The following is a 20423-nucleotide window of genomic DNA, read 5'->3' as shown; positions in this document are numbered from 1 at the left end:
TTCTAGGAAATGCATGAAAATGACACTAGCATATTTGATATCTGTAACTTCCTTACTACTGGGGTGTAGAAATACTTGTGATCTGTCCACCATTCTTAATTTCTTCCCTATGTGATTTTATGTTTTTTTCAGGTTCTGAGTCAGACTACTACAATTTCACAGCTTGAAATAGTTTCTTGCAGAAACAGCATTAAGAAACTGTACATCAGCAAGTCAAATGTCATCAGAAATACTCAGTCTAGGGATTTCAACCTCTTCTGCAACTTCAACAGAATGGTTTGGAGGGACAGGTATATCTCGCAGAGGATACTGTAGAACAAACACTCATCCACATAAAAAAAGTTCATCCTTGTCCACGTAGAAGTACAAATTGCCTATAGATGGGAAACAGAAAATTTACCCCAGGACTGCCCCCTGTACTGCTAATGGAAAGAAGCATCTCCTAAACGCTTTACCCCATGCATGGGTCCCCTCAAGTTATGTATTATATTATCCTACTTAGTTTAATTTTGGTAGTATATAATTATTGACCATGGCATGGGTAAGGCCAATCCATAACCAAATTGGATAAGTTATTATGAGTACATAAATGAAAATTGGATGTGCTTAAAATGGCCCACAAGGGCAGCTAGCCTAGTACTTACCTATGAACCTATGAAAAAATGTATCTAACAATATGTTTCCTTTATAACTGATACATGGCTTATGAATCATGCTTATGTTCAGACGTGAACCAGCCTGACAAATGGCAAAACAGCAAACAGTCTATATGACGGAAGTGACTGACGTAATTGTCTGTAGTCTACCTTTAATGTTTGATTTAGAAATAAGGCAGCACAGCATCCAATATTACACAAGAAGGATTTGTGGAAGAACTGATTCCTAAACCCACATTTAAAAGTGCGCACTAAATTTCCAAGTACAACTGGGTAATCTGGTCATCACGTAAGTGGCAGCAAAAGTACATTTGACAAAACTTAGAACAAATCACAAAAAGTAACACAACTTTGATAAGATTATTACATTCAAAAGTAACTTATTTTAGAGCTAGGAGTATATAAATGAAAACACAATTTCCCTTTTAGCTTACATTGTGGGAATTATTATCTAGACTGTGTTTTAATAACCCTAAATATGATGATCCCCCTCAGTTCAGCTCTCTTTCCATGCAGGGCCTAGATTCATGCATTTATTTATTACATTTGCAGTGGGTATGTTTCTGTGTTCATCCAAAGGAAATGTCTTACTAGTTATGCACTGTCTTCCCCACAGGGTGCTGAATGGTTACACTTTACTCTTTTTTTGGTCCTTAATGTGTCATAAGCTTATCAAGGGGCCCAACGTTCCTCTTAAGTTTATCATGATTTGCTGGAGCTCTGTTTGTTACACCTTGAATATTTACTCACATTACTTTCTCTCCATTTTTACTCATTCACTGCTTATTGTATGATGTACAAATGCTTTAGGATAAGCTATCGAGTACTCTCCAAGGCTGATGGGTAGCAGATAACCATCAATCAGAATTAATATGCTGTAATAATAGCTATTCTTTCTCTGAGTTGGAACAGCCTGGGACTAAACAAATAAGTAACGTGAGTGTAGGGACTTGCCCTAAACATGGGGAGAGTATATTAGGGTTACTGCCCAGCAACATATGCTGATTACATTGTTTAATCATTTCCTCACATTCACAATTACATTGAGTATGTAGGTATAGGTTATGCTGAAATGTATGAGATATTGTGTTTAGAGCTGATGCATTTTGAAGCAAAGTAGTAGACCCTACTCCTTAGGTTGCTGACCCGTTGGACTTTTAGCCATGTTTACTCACAGAACAGACTTTGGCCAAAATTCCATCAAGCCATCCAAACACTGCCTTGTCCTCATGAATACAGATTTAAAGTTAACAACATCTATAGCTTTATTATCTCAAAATGTTAAAGATCCGAAGTTCATGTCATAGTCAACTCCCAATATTTCCATTAAAATTCCATCATGATTTTAATTTTGCAAAGTTTACAAGATTATTGAGTTGCAATGCTACATGTACGTGTGTGTGTGTGTGTGTGTGTGTGTGTGTGTGTGTGTGTGTGTGTGTGTGTGTGTGTGTGTGTGTGTGTATGTTTACGTGTCAGACATATTTTGACAAAAAGATAATACCAGTTATTCTTAGATAAAACTAATACAATTTGCAGTGGATAAGCTAATACTTTGGTTACTCACAAGTCTTTGATGATAAATAAGTACTGATACCAGGATGGAGTTCTGCAGACCATTAGGTCAAGTCCAAGCTTTTCCTTTCTTATGCCTTCATTCGCATATCAGCAATGCACTGAGCTAAGTAATTAGACAAGTCAGTAGATAATGACACAAAGTGTCCCCTTGTTAAGTGGTTTTACTAGCTTGTATAAGAGTCTGTAGACCAGGATTTTCTAAAAGTAATCCACTAATAAAACTGAAGCAGTCCTATGTTCAAGCCTTGATGTGTCCTGGTAGTGCTATGCTGATTGGTTGTTAAAGCGAATGGTATTCTATACTGCTGAGGTATATTTCACCTTATTACAACATATCATTTATTAAGGTAGGACCTTTACAGATAGGATGTGAGTGAGTGATGAGTAAAAAGGATTAAACACAGAGCCATGAAAGCACTATATATCACTCTGCAGTACTTGTCAGTTTACCAGTATTCATTAGTCACATCTGTTGCAGAATATTATAAATCATTTATTTATGGTTAATATGTAATGAGTGTGAATGTGTATTTCAGCAACACAGAGAAATCATTTTAACAACCAGCATCCTTTTTAAATAATTCTAATGTTTACATGCTTTACAAAATGTATTACCTCAGTCACTCTGAGAAACACATTCTTATAGATTTTTCTCCATATACTACATCAGGGTCTCAATCTCTAAAAGTTTTTTTTTTTAATTACTAGGGAACAAGAAGGAACAGCTGGTTTTAGTGAAAGTGATGTTACTTTGGAAGAGTTTTTCTTGAACTACGAATTCCAGTACCTTATGAAATGTTGTCATCAATGGCTGCACAGGGTAGCTGGAAGTACTTATGTGGGTAAAAGAGATGCAGGTTAGATGTTGTGGCAGGTTTGCCCAATGATATGATGACAGAACAGTAATTACATATGGTAGACATACATGATACAAATCCAACATTTGCTCTTAAGAGTAAGAGCTTTACCTCAAAAAATACAAGAACACAAATAGAAAAGGGGGTGCCATGAACAGGGCATGAAGGTGCAGATAGAATGACTGGAGACCATGCAATAAGACCAGGCTTTAAAATAAAGATAAAAAATGGGGAGAGAGCTTACATTTATAAGGCAAATGGAGGAATATAAACAAAATAACACAAAATGTGGGCATGGGTAGGTATCAGTCGAGGAAAATTATGATTTGCAAAAAAATAAGGAAGGCAGCAACTAAACAGACTTAATGAACAAGAAAATCATTCTTTTCTGCCTCTAATGCTATTTATCCCATCCAAATAAGGAAATACTGGCTGCACTGTTTCCTTCCCCTTTCTTCTTGTAAAATCAAGATAATTGAAGTGACTGCCTCCCTTGTTCAACTTTATATAACCCTCATCTTGTGCACATACACACACATACACACACAATCACTCGTCCACATCAAAGCAACATGGCACTAGTCCTGCTCCTGATAGCTTTTGTAGCACAGACCACAGGTAAGTAAACATTTTTTTTCATATATGAAAGTGCTATTAGAGAATTCAAAACCTGATTATATAATTTTTAGTCTCTTCCTTAGTGTGTCCATGTTAATAATACACAGAATTCCTGCTCATACATCTTAAATGGTACTGAGTGTAGCATTAGCAAGTCAAAACTCATGCAGGACCTGACAATTAACTATTTCAGCCTTAGAATAATGAAGGCAGTGTTTCAGGAAGGGCTGAGCATCTCAAAAACCACTGTGCTGATGCCTGGACATAGAGGTGATTGATGCCTACTATAAGTAGGCAGAAACTAACAACAGAAAGGTGGCAAACATGCCAGACAGTTATACTTAAAGAAGAAGACAGGTATAGAAACAGCAGCAAGGCAGAGAACATGTAAGATGGAGAGAGACACAAACTGACACAGATAGAATATACAGAGATAGCTAAAATATGAAGACAAGAATAGATCTGCGCACTGATTTGATGAAGAAAATCTAGATATAGGCAGGCAATGATTAGAAAGATTTTTTTTATTACTTTTATTTAATGTAAATATTTAGATGTCAAAGCCTATGCATGATAGTAAATATACAGAGAAAAGTTAAGAATATCTTAACAAAAACGAAATTATTTGTAAAACTGAAGGCATAATATAAACAGTATTTAAGAACACAATTTAAAAGACAAATCTAAAAAATGTGAAAGTTCATCATCTAAAAGTAGTGTATGTACCCAGAATAACATAACAGACCTCCTGAAGGAGAACTAATTTCAGATGAATGAAAAAAAAGCATGCAGACACACTGGTCAGGATTCACAAAGCCTAGAAAATGCTCCCATCTGTAAATCATTGCACTGAGTGTCATTTGCCACATTCATATAATCATGGTGTCACAGTTTTCCTGCAGATTCAGGCTGGAGCACATTTATTAATTGTACATTTGCACCAGTTTGTGGGTACAGTTGTGCAGTAAATTGGCCCAGCCTTGACTAATAGGAGTAGCCAGAGAGCAGCTGTTAGGACTATGTAGTTGGTCTTAATCTTTGTAGCAGTGGAATCTATAGCCTTCACTCTATGGCTCTGTTCCCATTTGTACATGAAGCAACTACCCTTGCAAAACATTGTGTGTCAACAGACATGATTGATACCTATAATAGCTAGAGTGAAAAGTTAGATACTGTCTGTACTCAGATATTAGTCTACCAATTGATATATAAAGAAGTACTTGCTGTTCGTAGGCATATTGCATCTGAGAAAAATTATTAGTTCCATCCACCAATCTATGTATGCTTTACAAGTGGTGTCTGTCTCCTATAGTGATCACGTAAACAGTTGCTGTTCCTCAGAAAGCTTAGTAGGAAAGCAGGGAATTCAAGTAAGTTGCATGGCTTATTTTCTATAACACACACACACACACACACACACACACACACACACACACACACACACACACACACATACACACACACACACACACACACACACACACACACACACACACACCTAGAGACAATTTAGCATTTCTAAACCTATCACATGTATTTGGGAGGTAGGAGGGAAAAGGAGTACCAAGAGAAAACCCACACAAACACAGGGAGGAAACATAGACTCCCCACAGAAGGTACCCCAGATGAGAATCAAACCTCAGTAAGTACATAGGTCTGCATTTATCTGATGTTTGTAGACTGAGTCTGGAGATACATAAATACTTACATTCTTGAAGAACTAGTCATATTCACATTAATATATGGCTACACTGATAATTGAAATATGACTTTTCATAAACACAGTACACCTCAGAAAATGCAAATAACATAAGATGCTTAAAACACATACTATTTAGAATATGGATTTTAGTTTATATATTATGTATAATCAGAGTTAGTAAATATAGATATAACAGAGAAAGATATCATTATGTAGATATAAGGAATATGAAAAAGGTAAACGACTACAGATTAAGAATGAGCAACACAGAAGAAAAAAAGACACAAGAAAACAATACAGCATACACAAAATGATAATGCACTCAGGGGTAGTGGCAGATTATGCATCTCAACCTGTAAGATATATCCCTGAAAGGAAGCCCTTCAAGACATCTTCAAAAACAATGTCAAGGTGTAACAGAATTGCTAGCATGGTTTTAACTGGTACCCTCATCATTTTATGATGTGATGTAAATTTCATTTCTGGCCTTTATATGATAGTACTTTTGATAGTTCTTTGCAGAGCAATGAGGCTTATACACTAGTTGCATCAGCTATGTTAACGTAATGCCATTCTGTTGGAAAAGTTGTTTGTATACCCTATATATCTCTGCAGCACATGTACTAGATATGGGGCTTATAGACTAGTTGTATCAGCTATGTTAATGTGATGTTATTCTGCTGGAAAAGGTGTTTGTATACCCTATATATCTCTGCAGCACATGTACTAAAAAGTTAGTTGTATACCCTATATATCTCTGCAGCACATGTACTAGATACATATACTACATTGATAGTCTTTACCTCTCTTAATGCCCATAAAGCATCTCATAATGTTTTACTTGAATTACTTTCAAACCTCATGCAGCACTTGACAAACAGGTGTTAGGTATTTGTCACTTACGGGTTAGGGCAGGTTTTCCTCAGTTGCTATCAGGTCTCAGGTATTTGCTACTTATGGATTAGGGCAGGTTTTCCTCAGTTGCTATCATCAGACACTTATGCATGAATCTTATTTCTGTTTTCTAAGATACCTTCACAGTCAGTATTGCATTAAATTAGTATTTATAGTGTAAATAAGCTGGATATTGCTGTGTATGTATTATGTATACTATTGTCTCAGTTCACACTGCTTTGAGTTGTACTGTATGGTGTTTCATAACGTGTCGCATATATTGATTTATATTAATATTATGTATTTTAATGTTTCTGGAGCTTTTCTGTCCATGACTCCACTGAAATCAGAGAGGTTCAGTTATACATTAATAGTCAAAATATAAACAAATAAATACATAAATTTCCCGGTTGACATTTTTAGTTAACAAATACAAATAGATAAGTAAAAACAAGCAAATAAAACAATTGTCTGTTAAACATTTTACACCAAAAGAAAAGTATATTACACCAATCAAATTGGTAAGAAATCAGCCTAAAATGATATGCTGTTCTAATGGAACAGCAAAATAGTTCAAGAACAAAATATGCTTACAGAGGGAAGGTTGGTCTAACCTGTGTAGTGAAGATGTGTATGTCTGCAGTGTCTAATACTGAATCAGATGGAAATATGTGCATTGTTAATATGTGTTTATTTATACCAGGTTTCAACCATTTCTAGGCTGAACCAATAATAATATTTGTACCTCTCCACTATTACCTGGAACACTACCTCTTTTTCTTTCTCCCCCCCCCCCCTCTCTCTCTCCCCCTTCCTTTCTCTTTTTCTCTTTCTCCAGTCTCCCACCACTACTTTTGATTTTGTTTAACAATTGATCTATTGCTTGTTAAAACTGAAAGGGAGAAAGTCAGTGAGTGCATATGGGTGATGGACATGTGTTACAAAGTCTCCCTTTTTTAGTGATAACTGTTCGGGATGTATATAAGACACAAAACACTTTGCATGTTAAGATCTCTAGCTTTAACAAAACACAAAAGGCATTAAGATAGCTGAGAATAAACTTTTTTTTTTTGTAAAATCAAGATCAGAATCAAAAGGACAGATTTCATGACTTACCATGGATAGATACCTAGTGCATGCATATCTCATTAATTAAAAAATAGAATAATGGAAATAACTTTAAAGGTACCATCCCCTTTAAACCAGGGCTTGTATCTGCCCTGAGTTCTACAATCTACTGTACTTCATAGAATTCAGTGTAATTAATACGATCACCCCCTCTAGGGTTAGAATTAATGACCTGTAAGGCCATAAAACTAAAAGCATGTCCCTGATACTTATTAATATGTTGATATACAGCATGATGTTCTGTTTTTAAACTTATAGCAGAAAGATGTTTCAGAATAATTTATTTCAATTTACAATTAGTTTTACCTACATAAAATATTTAAAGCCATGCAGAGCAACCTGAGACTAGGCAATCCTCATTCAGGTCATAGTCCAAAGACTGCTTGGTAGAGCATAACTTCTATACTAAGCAGAGCAAATCTGAATATCATGTGTTAATGTGACAGTTGAGAGGCAGAGTCTATTAATGAGGTGAATAATCAGTCCTGTGCACTCTTCAGTAAGGGCACTTGTATAATACGTATTACTCCATATGATGTAAGATATCCTGATACCTGATAGTTTGGATAAAATTGGGTTACTTGTGTGCCACAGTGCCGCTAATATGAAAGGTCTGTACATAGTGAGTTCTTAAAGCATTTGGATAATTGTTTGTATCAGAAAAAAATGTACTTCTCTTGGGTGATTTCAATTATTTGTGCAAACAGAACATTCAAGTCACTGAAAAGAAAAAAAAAATAAATCACAACCTGAAATGCTTTCACTCAAAGTTTTATCATGTGTATAATAAATTAGCAAAAGCAAGTTGTATAAAAACCTAAAACAATCACATGACATTTAATGTGTTCATCAATTAGTTAAAAATCATGTCAATCAAGTAAAGCACTTTACATTTAAAATTTTTTGTTAAAACTGGCTTTAATGAATTATGTTTATTTAAACCTAGAAAATGATCAGCATAAAGTAAATGTATCCAGTTATACTCAACAATTTCCATCTTTAAATTAATATCATCTGCTCTATCATCTAGAATAATAAGTTCTAAAACTATAAATTAAAAAAAATCTGTTGAATCATTACTTGAAATATGCTTATATAATGAATTAGTCTGTATATTTGTCCTAATATCTGATAAATGATTTCCAATAAGTTTTAATTTCTGAGTGGTCTTACCTATATAAAAAGAAATACAAGCTTGACATTGTGCTAAATATGCTAAGTGTTGTGAATTAGAATCATAATATTTCTTCACTGAAAATACTTTGCCAGAAACAGGATACTTAAAATAATTCCACTTTAAAATGTATTTACAAAAGATGCATTTATAGCCCAAGAAGGTTCCTAACCTAGAACTGTTTCTTATGTAACATTGTGTGTCCATTTCTTTATAACATAAGTTCTTTAAATTATGCACCCTTCTATGACCAAAAGAAGGCGCTGCGAGTATAAACATGTATATGTCCTCCGATGCAGTTAAAATATGCTGATGTCGCCTAATCATTTTGTTTACAATTTTAATTATCCCTGACATTACTTGGAAGTCTCTTACCTCAAAAATCACCTCTCTCAGCTCTTCCTTGATATCTTATAGTTTCATGGTCTGGATCTGATGGTCAAACATAATACAAGAAACAAAAGTAAAGTAGACCTAATTATGACCCATAGAAATGGACTGATTTCTGGTTTAGAAACAGGTTCACTCTTGGGAAGGTCTGATCATAACTCAGTATCCTTTAGAACTGAAAATGGCAGAAAAACATTTAAATCCAGGAAGTCTTTCAATTATGGTAAAATTGTTCCATAAAGGAATAAATCAGTAAGGTTAACGTGAATGAAATAACTAAGTTGGAACATATTGACTCTGACTCCAAAAGACTTGCTGACAGCAGGCTGAGATAAGGTGTTTTGGAATCTAGCCACCCTTAAGCAAGTCTTTTGGAATCAGGGCAGACTTTCACTGAAAGCAACTCTTTTGGAATCTGGCCCATTGATTATGGTTATGTCATTATGGAAAAAGTTTTCAGTAATGGGGTAAATCTCCAATAAGGTATGGTATCTGTAAAAACAATAAATGTCATTATTGATAGAGTAACTCCCTCCCAAAGCTTTATAATAATAATAAGAAGAGAACATTCTAAACTTATAAAAATATCCCACTAGGACAAATAAAACTAAACTTAAAAAGACTGGCAAGGAACCACAAATTAGAATTAAACTGGACAATTAATTATGAAATTAATCTGGCATCTAATCTGAAACATAAAAAAATCAGACAAATCATCTGATGAAGTTAATACTTGTTTAACAAAAGCGCTCACATTTTATTTGTTTTTCTTGTGGATTTTTATCATTCAATACACCTTTGGTTTATCATCACCTGAGTGATTTGTGCCTGTGAAACTCTGCCTGCCAGCATTTTTATTTATTTCGTTTGTTTTGCTGCTTCTGTTAATCTGAAACAAAGCCAATACTAAATACAAATGAAACTGAGAGTCCGGTGATTTCTCAGGAATTCAAACTGAGCACTTTAGAAATTAACTAAGAATATTTCTATTAGAGCAGCAGAGTGGCACAGTGAACAGAAGTGTCATCTCACAACAAGATGTTCCCTGGTTTGATACTCAGCTGGAGTGCCTTCTATCTGCATGTCCTCCCTCTAGACACTCTAAATTTGCCACAGGTGTGAGTGTGGATAAACTACAGTGGCATGGCTAGTCACTAAACCTTGGCTTTAGATGATTGTCATTGTTGAAGTGACACCCCAACTCCATGTTCAAAAAAATTAGAAAAAGGAGTTGTGGATGAATGGATGGATTTGTATTGGCCCAAATAATACGAATATCAAATATTACTCCAACATATACAAAGGGTAAACATATGGAGATATGTAATTATTCACCATTGAGTCTAACTTCTATAATGTGGAAGTATTTTTAGAGGTGTATTTTGGATCTCATGGAAGTAAATAGGCCCCAAAATGACTCATTGGACATCTAACAGCATGGATTTACCAGAGGAATATCAACACATTAAAACCTTACTGAGTTCTATGATCAGGCAACAACAGTGGATCTAGGGCTAGTAGTGGTTGTAATATTTTTAGATTTACTTAAAGGTTTAATGCACTTGCCTTATTCAAGAATACATGACCTCTTAATTAAGGATAATTATATCAAATATCTGGTGACCTGGATAGTGGCACGGTTTGTAGGAAGAATTTCATCAGTGGTCATTGAAAGAAAGTGTTCAGATATATTGCTAGTGCTGAATGGTGACCACAGTGATCCATTTTGGATCCATTATCATTTAATTTTTCTACATTCCCCAAAAACAAAATATGTTGTTGAAACAAGTATGCTGGAGAATGCAAACTGGGTTCTGTCATTACTAATAGAAATGTTTTTGAAGACCTCAGTAATTATCTCTTGAAATAATAACCTAGGTTAGTAGTTTTGTCATAGCTTTTAGCATAAATAAATGCAATACTATGTATTTTGGAAAATGTATTCCATGGGAATCACTATTAACACAAGATATTGTGTTAACTGAAATAGAAGTGTATTTGGGCATATTAATTACACCAAACCCTCTCTTTTTCAAGACACATGTACTCTGTTGTTTCAAAAGCTATGAGACAGGTAGGAACAAATCTTTCTTTAAGAGTTCAACATATTGGGTTCAGCTACATAATGCATTTGTTATGCTAATTTTGGAATATAACAATGTTGTTATTTCCTATTTAGTTTATTTAAACAGCTGAGGAGATTAAAATGAGTAAAGTGGAAGCTTTCCAAAAAAGTAAAATCTTTATCTAACATAAATTATGATGAGGGATGTAAAAAGTTTACTTTCTTTGTATTCATTATTGTCATTTGACAGGGAGGTTAATTATGGCCTACATTGCACTGAAGAATGATACTCTATTAGCTATTATTAATGCAAATATTAATGATAGTACTAGGACACATCAGCAAACAGCCCTAATTCTTTGCAATAAATTAATATGCTATATACACGTCTCCTTCATTGAAGGTTTTTTAAATAACCTTGAGGAATGGATGGACGATTGGGTTTACAATTTATCATTTAGGGAGTTAGTGTTTTTGATGGCCTTACGGCTTGTGCACTGTGTACTGAACATATGACTATCTCTCTCTCTCTCTCTATATATATATATATATATATATATATATATATATATATATATGTATATATATAAAACATTTAGCTTTAACTTTTAGATTTATTTTCACTTGTGAGTAGAACTGGTAGCAACACTGAAGATCCTTTAAACCTGAAGGTAGGCATCCCCAGAGTTCAGGACTAAGTATAGCCAAACAGTGATCAGTGGAGTGGAATTTGTTGTCAGGTGTGTGTAAATGGATGCTAGTATAGTAAAGAGACTTAAAGGGGTGATTGAAGGTATTAAAAGTGAATTGGCTAGCAAGGACTGGAAATGAGTCCAAGTTAAGTTGAATAAGCGAGAACCCAGTTAGAGTTATGCTCTTTATTTGATAGGTAGCCATTTTGTTTTTGTGAGTGTTAGGCACTGGTGTCTCTTGAAGGAGAGGTTATGGATCAGCAGATCTGATTGGAAAAGGTATGGAGAGTGCTTTGATTCTTTTTTACGGTTGCTTTTAAAATGAACAGCTCATAGTCTAGCTGTGGAAGTAAAATGCATTTTCCAATTGTATTTTAATCTGTGGGAGAAAGGAAATGGGACACTTTCCTGTCTCAGAATATAGATTTATTAATTTGTTCATTTTGTCTTTGGTCATGACTGAATAATAACTATAGCTTAGCTGTGGCTCCAACCACACAACATAGTAATGGGTGTAGTTTTGCCTGCTTTGTTGGCTGCAGGTGGTTGTGTAGCATCTGCTAGTTAGGGGCAATATAGATAGCTTTTGGCTGTCCCCAAACAGTGTGGTGTTAGTTTTATTTTGATCAAGGTGGAGTTTCATGTTGTGTTGCCAGCTGAAAATAATCAACTAATCAGCATACAGGATAATGGATAAATTAGGTTGTTTGGTGGGAGTCTGTTAATAAAGATGGATGTATGGATACTTGCAGGGCATCATTGGTTACTCAGGCATTTGAGGAAGAATTTGGTCCCAGTTTCACATTAAGCATACTGTTGGAGAGAAAGTTGTTAAACTAGCCCAGGGAATCTTGGGTGATGCCAAAGAAAAAAATCTGCTTTTTCTTCTCATGAAGTTTCTACAACATCCAGCAGTCCAGTTGTTCTTTTCCAGGCTATTACTAGGCTCCACCTTTTCTACTAGGACATTATTTGTTCACTGATTAATGTGAGTTGGCAGCCTCATATTTCATTTCCAAGCTTGCCTCCATCTGGTTGACTTTTGGCCATGGCATGCTTGTAGGAGTTTGAAGTAGATACATTTTGTGGCAAAGGTTTTGCTCTAGCTGAGAGTATGAGTTACTCAGTTCCGATGATTTCAGAACTCTATTTTCAGTATGTGCTCAACCACCTGCACACTGGATCTGTAGTCTTGTTAAATCATCGTTCGATGTTCTATATTTGTTTGCATCCCTAACTCTTGAGACAGGTAACCTGTAATTTTGAAAAAAAAAGCTTGGGTTATTTCTATTCTCAAGAAGCCTTGATCTGATAATAATAAGGTATAAAATTAGACACCTATACCCAATCTGCCTTTCGTTAATAAGGCCTATGTGTAGCTAGAGTCTTATTTACATTGTAATGAAATCTATGATCCATTCCCGATAGCTTTTGCATCCAGACATAATACTTACTAGAGTTGTTATCGATCTCCTTGTTTAATTTTTCCAAGTATTTGTGGTCTCTAATACCATGACAGGATCTGATCCCATTCCATGGTCAGGGTGCAGTCAAAGTTCATTTAATTAGTATTGTTTTAGTATTTGATGTTAGCCAAGAGTGTTAGAAACACTGGCCTTAAGCAAGTTAAACAATTCTTGTGGAATGAGAATAAAAATGAAATGTCAACATTATTACCTCTGAAAAAGTGTTGTGATGTATTTTTAGCAACATTAAACTCAGTCACATCCTTAGATTAGGGGGTACTATTGTTCAAACAATTCTTGCATATAGGGACTTAGGAGTATATGTCAATTCTAATTTAAATTTTAAGAATGATAGATGCAATGTTAAGGCAAAGGTCATGTACATTATGGGATTATTATTTAAAAAAAAATCTCTAGGTCAGAATGTGTTTTGGAAAATTACTTTACAATTTATGTTAGACTCGTTATAGAAAGTAATTCTTCATTTCCTTCTTAATCCAAGGGAGATCAATTTTTTGTTAAAAAAGTGCTCAAAGGAACTTTACAAAAAGAATACTTGACTATAAAAGTCTAACATATTGTAAACATCTAGAAAAAAGTTAATTTATATTCAAGAAATTATCATTGTCTGCATGGCAGATTGTGTTTAATATACTATACTCTTCATGATGAAATGTTTGGGCTGTTTTTAAATACTGATATGCTGCATTCTAGTAAAATATCTAGAAGAAGAAGGAATTATATTTTGCTAGTTCCTGAATAAAAAACTCCTCTGAGAGCCAAATTCATAACTCAATGTAGCATTACCTTTACATGTTAGACAGAGTAGCTCTTTAATGCTATTTAAGAACTCATTAGACAATTAAGAATTAGGAGTAATGTCTACTCTTGGAATATGGAGCCTGCATTCTGATGATCTGCGACCTTTAAGCAGTATCACTTAAATGATTAGTGGGATTTGTTCCTGAAAGATAGTGAAGATCTTTTTGGTGTTGCATTCTCTGCATGTGGGGGTACAATATATGCATTATCCTACCTAAAAAGGAAACACCATTTTTAAAGAGAGTATTTTTGTATATTCTCCTACTTTAAAGCAAACACCATTTTTGAAATATTTTTGCATTTTATATTTATTTATGTTTGTTTTTGGGTGATTAATTACCCTTTAAAAGCAAAAGATGAACAAATGGTAGCATATAATTGCCAATGCTATTGCATTTATAGGAATAAAGAATTTCTGAAAATTTCTAATTAAAAAAAATGAGTGAAACAGTAAATAGGGTATTTGGCTTTTGGAAAAGCTGTAACTGATAAATGGCATTGGCTAAATGATAGTGTTGGAGCTGAAGACAACAAAAGTTTCATGTCTTCAGTTTTTAAATCCAACCCATGTGTTGAGGTCAAAGTAGCACGATCATGTTCTGTGTGTAAGCAGAAACATGCATATTTAAGTTGTTTTGCCTCAAAATACATTACATCTTATGCTGCTTTACTCTTTTAGATTTCTTGATTTATTTAGTTTTGAGCATTTTAGCCTGTGATCTCACAAGAGCACAAAACTGGAAAGTGCGAATAGATTGAAGGTGGTTTAATTCAACTATGTCACTGAGTATGATGAAATTAAAATGTCAGAAGTTATTATAGTTTAAACTTAATCATGGAGTAATTGATACCTTATAGTGTGACTGGAAAGAAAAACAAGAAAAAAGTAAGACATTTAAGAAATAAGGACATAGAAAATATAAATGCTATTTTGTAAGAACTATATTGGTAAGTCAGAACTGAACATTGTAAATGTTTGACTTTTGAACACATATTGTGGTGCTGACCAGTCGGAAACAATGACTGTGAATAGTTACAGGCTCAAAAATACATGACAATTTTTGAAAATGTCAATGTATTCCAGGAGAGGTGCTTGCTGTTGTGTCAGAAATAATGCTGTTGTAATATTCAAGGAAAAAATACGGCAAATGATCGTGATTCAGATCCAGCAACACTATCATGCAGTGATCTGCAAAAATGTTAATGTTCTTGAAGAACTCTTACCTCCTCAACCCTATCTGAGCTGTCCTATTGCCTCCTATATCTCCTGACTAGAACATCAGTGAGCAATGAGAATAACAGATATGGCCATAAGCAGCTGTGTCATAGCACTATTTGCTCCTTATTCTCATCAGACAGGATTCCTCCATTCCCAAAATGCACAGTGCAGATCCAAGTATAACACACCAGGTCCTATGATAAATATCTCTTCTTGTTCTACCTCCTGAAAGATCACCAACATGAACCTCTGACTAACAGTACTGAATACTTTACAGATATCAGTGGGGATGTGCACATCCCCAACATCAGGGGTTGTAGGGAGCACAGCACCCTCATAGAAAAGTACCCCCTTCCTTCAGCAGGCACTGTTCCTTGTCAGAATCACAGTTAATTTAAGTGTTGAGGAGTACAGGATTGGGTGAAAAATAACTGACAGAAAACATTCACAGCAATCCTTCCATGCACAGACTTCAAATTCATGCATTAACTCTCTGCCTGTGAGCATGAATTTACAATGAGTAATCATCATCCATCATCACATTATAACCCAACAATGGGATAACCCCATCTTTGATCTCCTCAGCATATTGCAACAACCACATCTTTATGCAGTAAGACTATAACTTTCATATTAGATGCATTTGACTTTCTCAGTTTACATAAAAATAAATATACCTCAAGGCTGGTCATACAGAATGATGAGCTTCTCCATGTTCAAACCACCATTGGCAAAATCCCATACCACTTCCTTGCAAGTCATAGTTCCTCTTCTATGAACAAGGAAACCCATAACATGTATTTAAGCTTACTGGAAATACTCACCATCCCACCAAATATCATATTCATAGGGAACTTTAATTACCCTACTATTAAATGAGAATCATATACAACACCGAATGCGCAGGCACAGAGATTCCTGGATTTTGTAAACACAAACTCCTCACACCAGATTCTCAGCATGCTGACCAGGGGTACAGACATACTGGGTCTGGTCCTCACTAATATGGGAGAGTGCTGCACACCTCCTAGTGCAATGCCCTCTGTGGTAAGGTTAGACCACAAAATGGTCTCCTTTGAAATGGAAGTCATCCATCTCTGATAACTATAATAGTGACAACACATCTCTAAGAGTTGACCTAGTAGTCATAGACTTGTGGACAGACATAGACAGTAATCCATCTTTTGAATGTCATGTGTATACAATAGTAAAGAGATCATTCTATGTTATGCAAATTGTAAACAAAGGTATGTCATCTAGGTCAAATGAGGTCATTGTTCCACTGTATTTAGTATTCATCAGACCTGTCATTGAGTACAATGCCCTCTTTGGTATGTATCTAACCAAGCACATTGAACAACTGAAACATCCTCGGAGGTTCCTCACTAAAAGAATACAGCGCATAAGTAACATGTCATATGCAATCCACCTTGAAGCCCTATCCCTGTATTCTGTATCCTTCAGGCTGTTGAGGAGAGATGTATTCCTGGCATATAAGACACTGTCAGACCCCACATTGATAGACCTCCTGCATATCTGCAAAACAAGCACCACAAGAATTACCTATTCTAAAGACTTAAACCTTACCTGTGATATAAATAGAACCTACTGGATAGACAGGTATGTATTCCAGAGGCTACCCCATCTCTGGAACAGGCTCCCCATCCATGTAAAGCAGAGTAACTTCCTAACTCAATTCAAGTGTAACTTGGAAGATTGGATGGGTAACAGGGGATTCATCTTTGGCTTGGCACCTATGTCTCTAATGGACACACACAGCCTGAAAATGTTTCATCTCCCAGGCCCCTGCTTGTAAATGTTTCATCTGCCAAGCCTCTGCTTACACTTATCAAGGGTACCAGAACTTGTCAGAGATCTGTGATGCACGGCTAGGCTTAAAAAGACCCTAGTGGTCATTAACTTAGTACACAGCTATGTGCCTATGAATGCATACATTTGGCAGAATTTTTCCAGTTGTATGGACTCTATCAAACTGAATGAGTTTGATGTAATATAGTGCAGAACTGAGAATCTAAGTAAATGATATCTTTCTCTCCACATTTCCCAGCATGCTTAATCTCTCTGCTTACTCCTTGAACTACCATGATGTATATAAATGTTGAATGGCAGCAGGGATAAAGGGCATCCTTTCAACCTGCTTCACTGAGATGTATTTTCTAAAATTGCTTTTTTTTTTTGAAGGCATGGATATCAGCTGTTATAGTTCTTTCCAATTAATGTGTACTTTTTTAACATACAGACTTAATCTCAATAAGTAGAGGTTGTTACAAAGAGGATTGGGGTCAGTGGTGGTAGAAGGGAACAAATCCCTCTGTGAAAAAAAAAAGATTCTTCATTTCACAGAACTGCTTTTCTGAAAAAAAAAATCTGTCCCAGACATACTATGATACAAGATTTGGAGGCCCCCCATCAAATAACTATACTGCAGTCAGTTAATAGCAAATAAGGCTAGAATATGGTGTTATAAAGTAACCTATTTCTTTGAAAAAAAGCTTGATCTAGTAGCTTCTCAGTCCCAAGTCACTTAAAATTAACCTCATGACCCCATAGAACCTCATGTGCTATAAAAACCAGTCAAATTAAGTATGTAAGACATTTATTAGCAGAGCATTATTTTTCTTTTTCTTATATTCTGTTATTGACAGTGAACGGATCAGAATGAAAGTGAATTCTAGTAAGACACACGTCTGGCCTTCCTGATTTTCCTTCTTGTCTCCGTAGCTCTGAGCGTAAAAGAAGTGGTGCAACAACAATGTTCCCAGGGACCACAGTTCTGGTGTCACGACCTTCAGAATGCAGTTCTGTGTAACAAAGTGGAGTTCTGCAGCACACTGATGTGGAATGACTCCAGACTGGTATGCCTTAATATTTACAAAACTTTACAATTTTTGTATAATATTGCAAAATTAAGTAACTAAGCCTGCAGTTAATGAAATAGGTTATTTAATTATGGACAGAATATTTAATGAATACAGTCTGATTGTATTATTTTTTGACAGTCTGATCATATTATTTTTTGACACCCCATTATTATTATTATTACTTTTGTCTGTAAGATGTTTGCACTCGTGTTTATAATGTGAATATAAATGATCCATTAGATATTTTTTATGTTCAGTGACCTAAGCTGCCACTTATAAGTACTGGTTGTTATTTTTTACTGATGTAGTATCCTTATCGTCTGCAGAAAACAGCAGTACAGCATTTTACAGAAACTGTATTCTCTACTGAAAATGTTTTTTCTCCCCAAATGTCACCCTTATATGTTGGTGCAGGATTTGCCACGAAATCAAGTCAAGTTTCTGTGTCCAGTATGTGTCGCAGTCATACAATCCCTGAAGAATAGGATTGGTAACCATTCATCACGTGTAAGTTAAAATAATCTAATGTGATGATAATACAAATGTTATGGTCAAAATTAATGAGGGATTGAATTTGTTTTATGAAGACTTGGAAAAGTTACTTTCTGAAATGAACAGAAAAAAAATGAATGTTCCTTGATTTATTGTTAATTGGATATAATGTATGCAAAGGCAGGACATAAGTATAACTACACACTGCTGTCAAGAGAGTCTAGGACACAAGTACAATGGAGAGCAGTGCAAACTCCCTGTCAAACAAAAACAGACAGTCAAAATGTCTTTTGTGGAGTGAATAAAAAACATCCACTTACAAAACACATATAAAAAACATGCCTCTTACAGCCACTTCTTATTATAAATCAATTCAAAGGTTCCTCCAGCCTTTGGGATTGAAGAGTCCACATACAGTAAACAGATTTAGTCAATGAGCAATTTGTGCAAGTTTGCATTAACACACACCTAGGTGTCATATTCCTTTCTTGTTCCACAACCAAGATATGCTGCTATAATAATAATAATTACATTAATATTAACATTTCTCTAAAATTCATAGTTACATTTCAAAATAGCAACTTTATTTACTACCAAGTCAAACAAGCTAAAATGCTTCAAATTACGAAATATTAGCAAGTAATTCTTTTTTCTTCTTCTCCTTTTGGCTTTTCTCGGTTATGGGTTGCCACTGTGGAACAATAGTCCGCAGAACAATTGGCAGTGGAGTTTTATGGTGTTGAGTTGCCAGCGTGGTGCCTAACCTTCCAGAGAAGGCACACACATGCACACACTCACACCTAGGGTCAGCAATCCACCTACAGCATGTCTTTGGGATGTGGGAGGAAAACGGAACACCTGGAGGAAACCCACGCAACCATAGGGGGACATGCAGACTCCACACAGAAAGCACCCCAGCTAAAAATTGAACCAGAGAACCTCTTGCTGTGAGGTGAAACATTAGCAAGTAATTATTTCTATTAATTATTTTATTTTAGCCTTCATGTAAAATGCTTGTGATTTGTAATGTTTTTGTTGCAAAAAGCAAACAAATAAAATCAACAGAACGTTTATCAAGATTGTCAACTTTTGTGTTTCTTACTAAGTACTATTTCTTATTACATTTTTAAAAAGTTTCTGATTTCATTGTTAGAAAAGGACAGGATTGATTTTAGAGGTGGGTATTTAGAAGGTCTGATAGGTAAACATGAGCTCATTTGACAGATCAGGTTTATTACACTCTGAGATCTAATGTTAAATGATAGTACTAATTTGGCTTTTTTTTAACTGAAACCATTGCAGTATTAAAAAAAATTATGATTGGATTGATGTAGTCACATGTTATGGTAGGATGTTTATATAAAGAAGTTCATATTTATTTATTTTTTTTACATTTGGTTACCGGGAAAGTCTGATTGGACATGGGTCCATTTTCAGTGGAGGCCGGAGGGAAAAAGCTCAACAATAGTCTTCAATTTGCATTCACACTGTACAGTACATTAATGTAATGTAGCATTATTTCATATATGACGTAAAATTACATAATAACACCGACAGTTTAAAATATTAGTTTCAGGAGAAAGTAGTTGCATTTTTGCAGCTGTCATAAGCACAACAAGAGCAAGGTACAGGTAGGTATGATTACAGAGATGTGTGGAGAGGAGAAGTACGGCATGAAGGTGTGATTACTAAGTGATTACTACCAGATATACCCCAGGAATTACCTCAGTGTCACTGCTCGACAGAGGCACAGCAAAATAATGGGTATAGTTCCCCATACTAAAGGGG

The 20423-nt window shown here is 35.2% G+C and overlaps 1 protein-coding gene across 3 annotated transcripts in view; it reads left to right on the top strand.

Moving 5' to 3' along the window:
• Nucleotides 1–3589: 3589 nt before the first annotated feature.
• LOC122812034 (prosaposin-like) overlaps nucleotides 3590–20423 on the top strand; it is a 225816-nt gene continuing 208982 nt past the window's right edge. For all 3 annotated transcript variants that reach the window (XM_044084280.1, XM_044084278.1, XM_044084277.1), the window contains exons 1-3: nucleotides 3590–3709; nucleotides 18004–18137; nucleotides 18558–18650. In XM_044084280.1, the coding sequence (XP_043940215.1) occupies nucleotides 3664–3709; nucleotides 18004–18137; nucleotides 18558–18650 (273 nt within the window). In that variant the 5' untranslated portion in view covers nucleotides 3590–3663. The remainder of the gene's footprint in view (nucleotides 3710–18003; nucleotides 18138–18557; nucleotides 18651–20423) is intronic.

Source organism: Protopterus annectens, chromosome 9.part0 (genome assembly GCF_019279795.1).
Source record: "Protopterus annectens isolate FY-2018-M chromosome 9.part0, PAN1.0, whole genome shotgun sequence".
In the NCBI taxonomy this organism is placed as follows: Eukaryota; Metazoa; Chordata; order Ceratodontiformes; family Protopteridae; genus Protopterus; species Protopterus annectens.
Note: the sequence above shows the minus strand (reverse complement) of the source record. Positions and strands in the feature narration are given on the sequence as shown.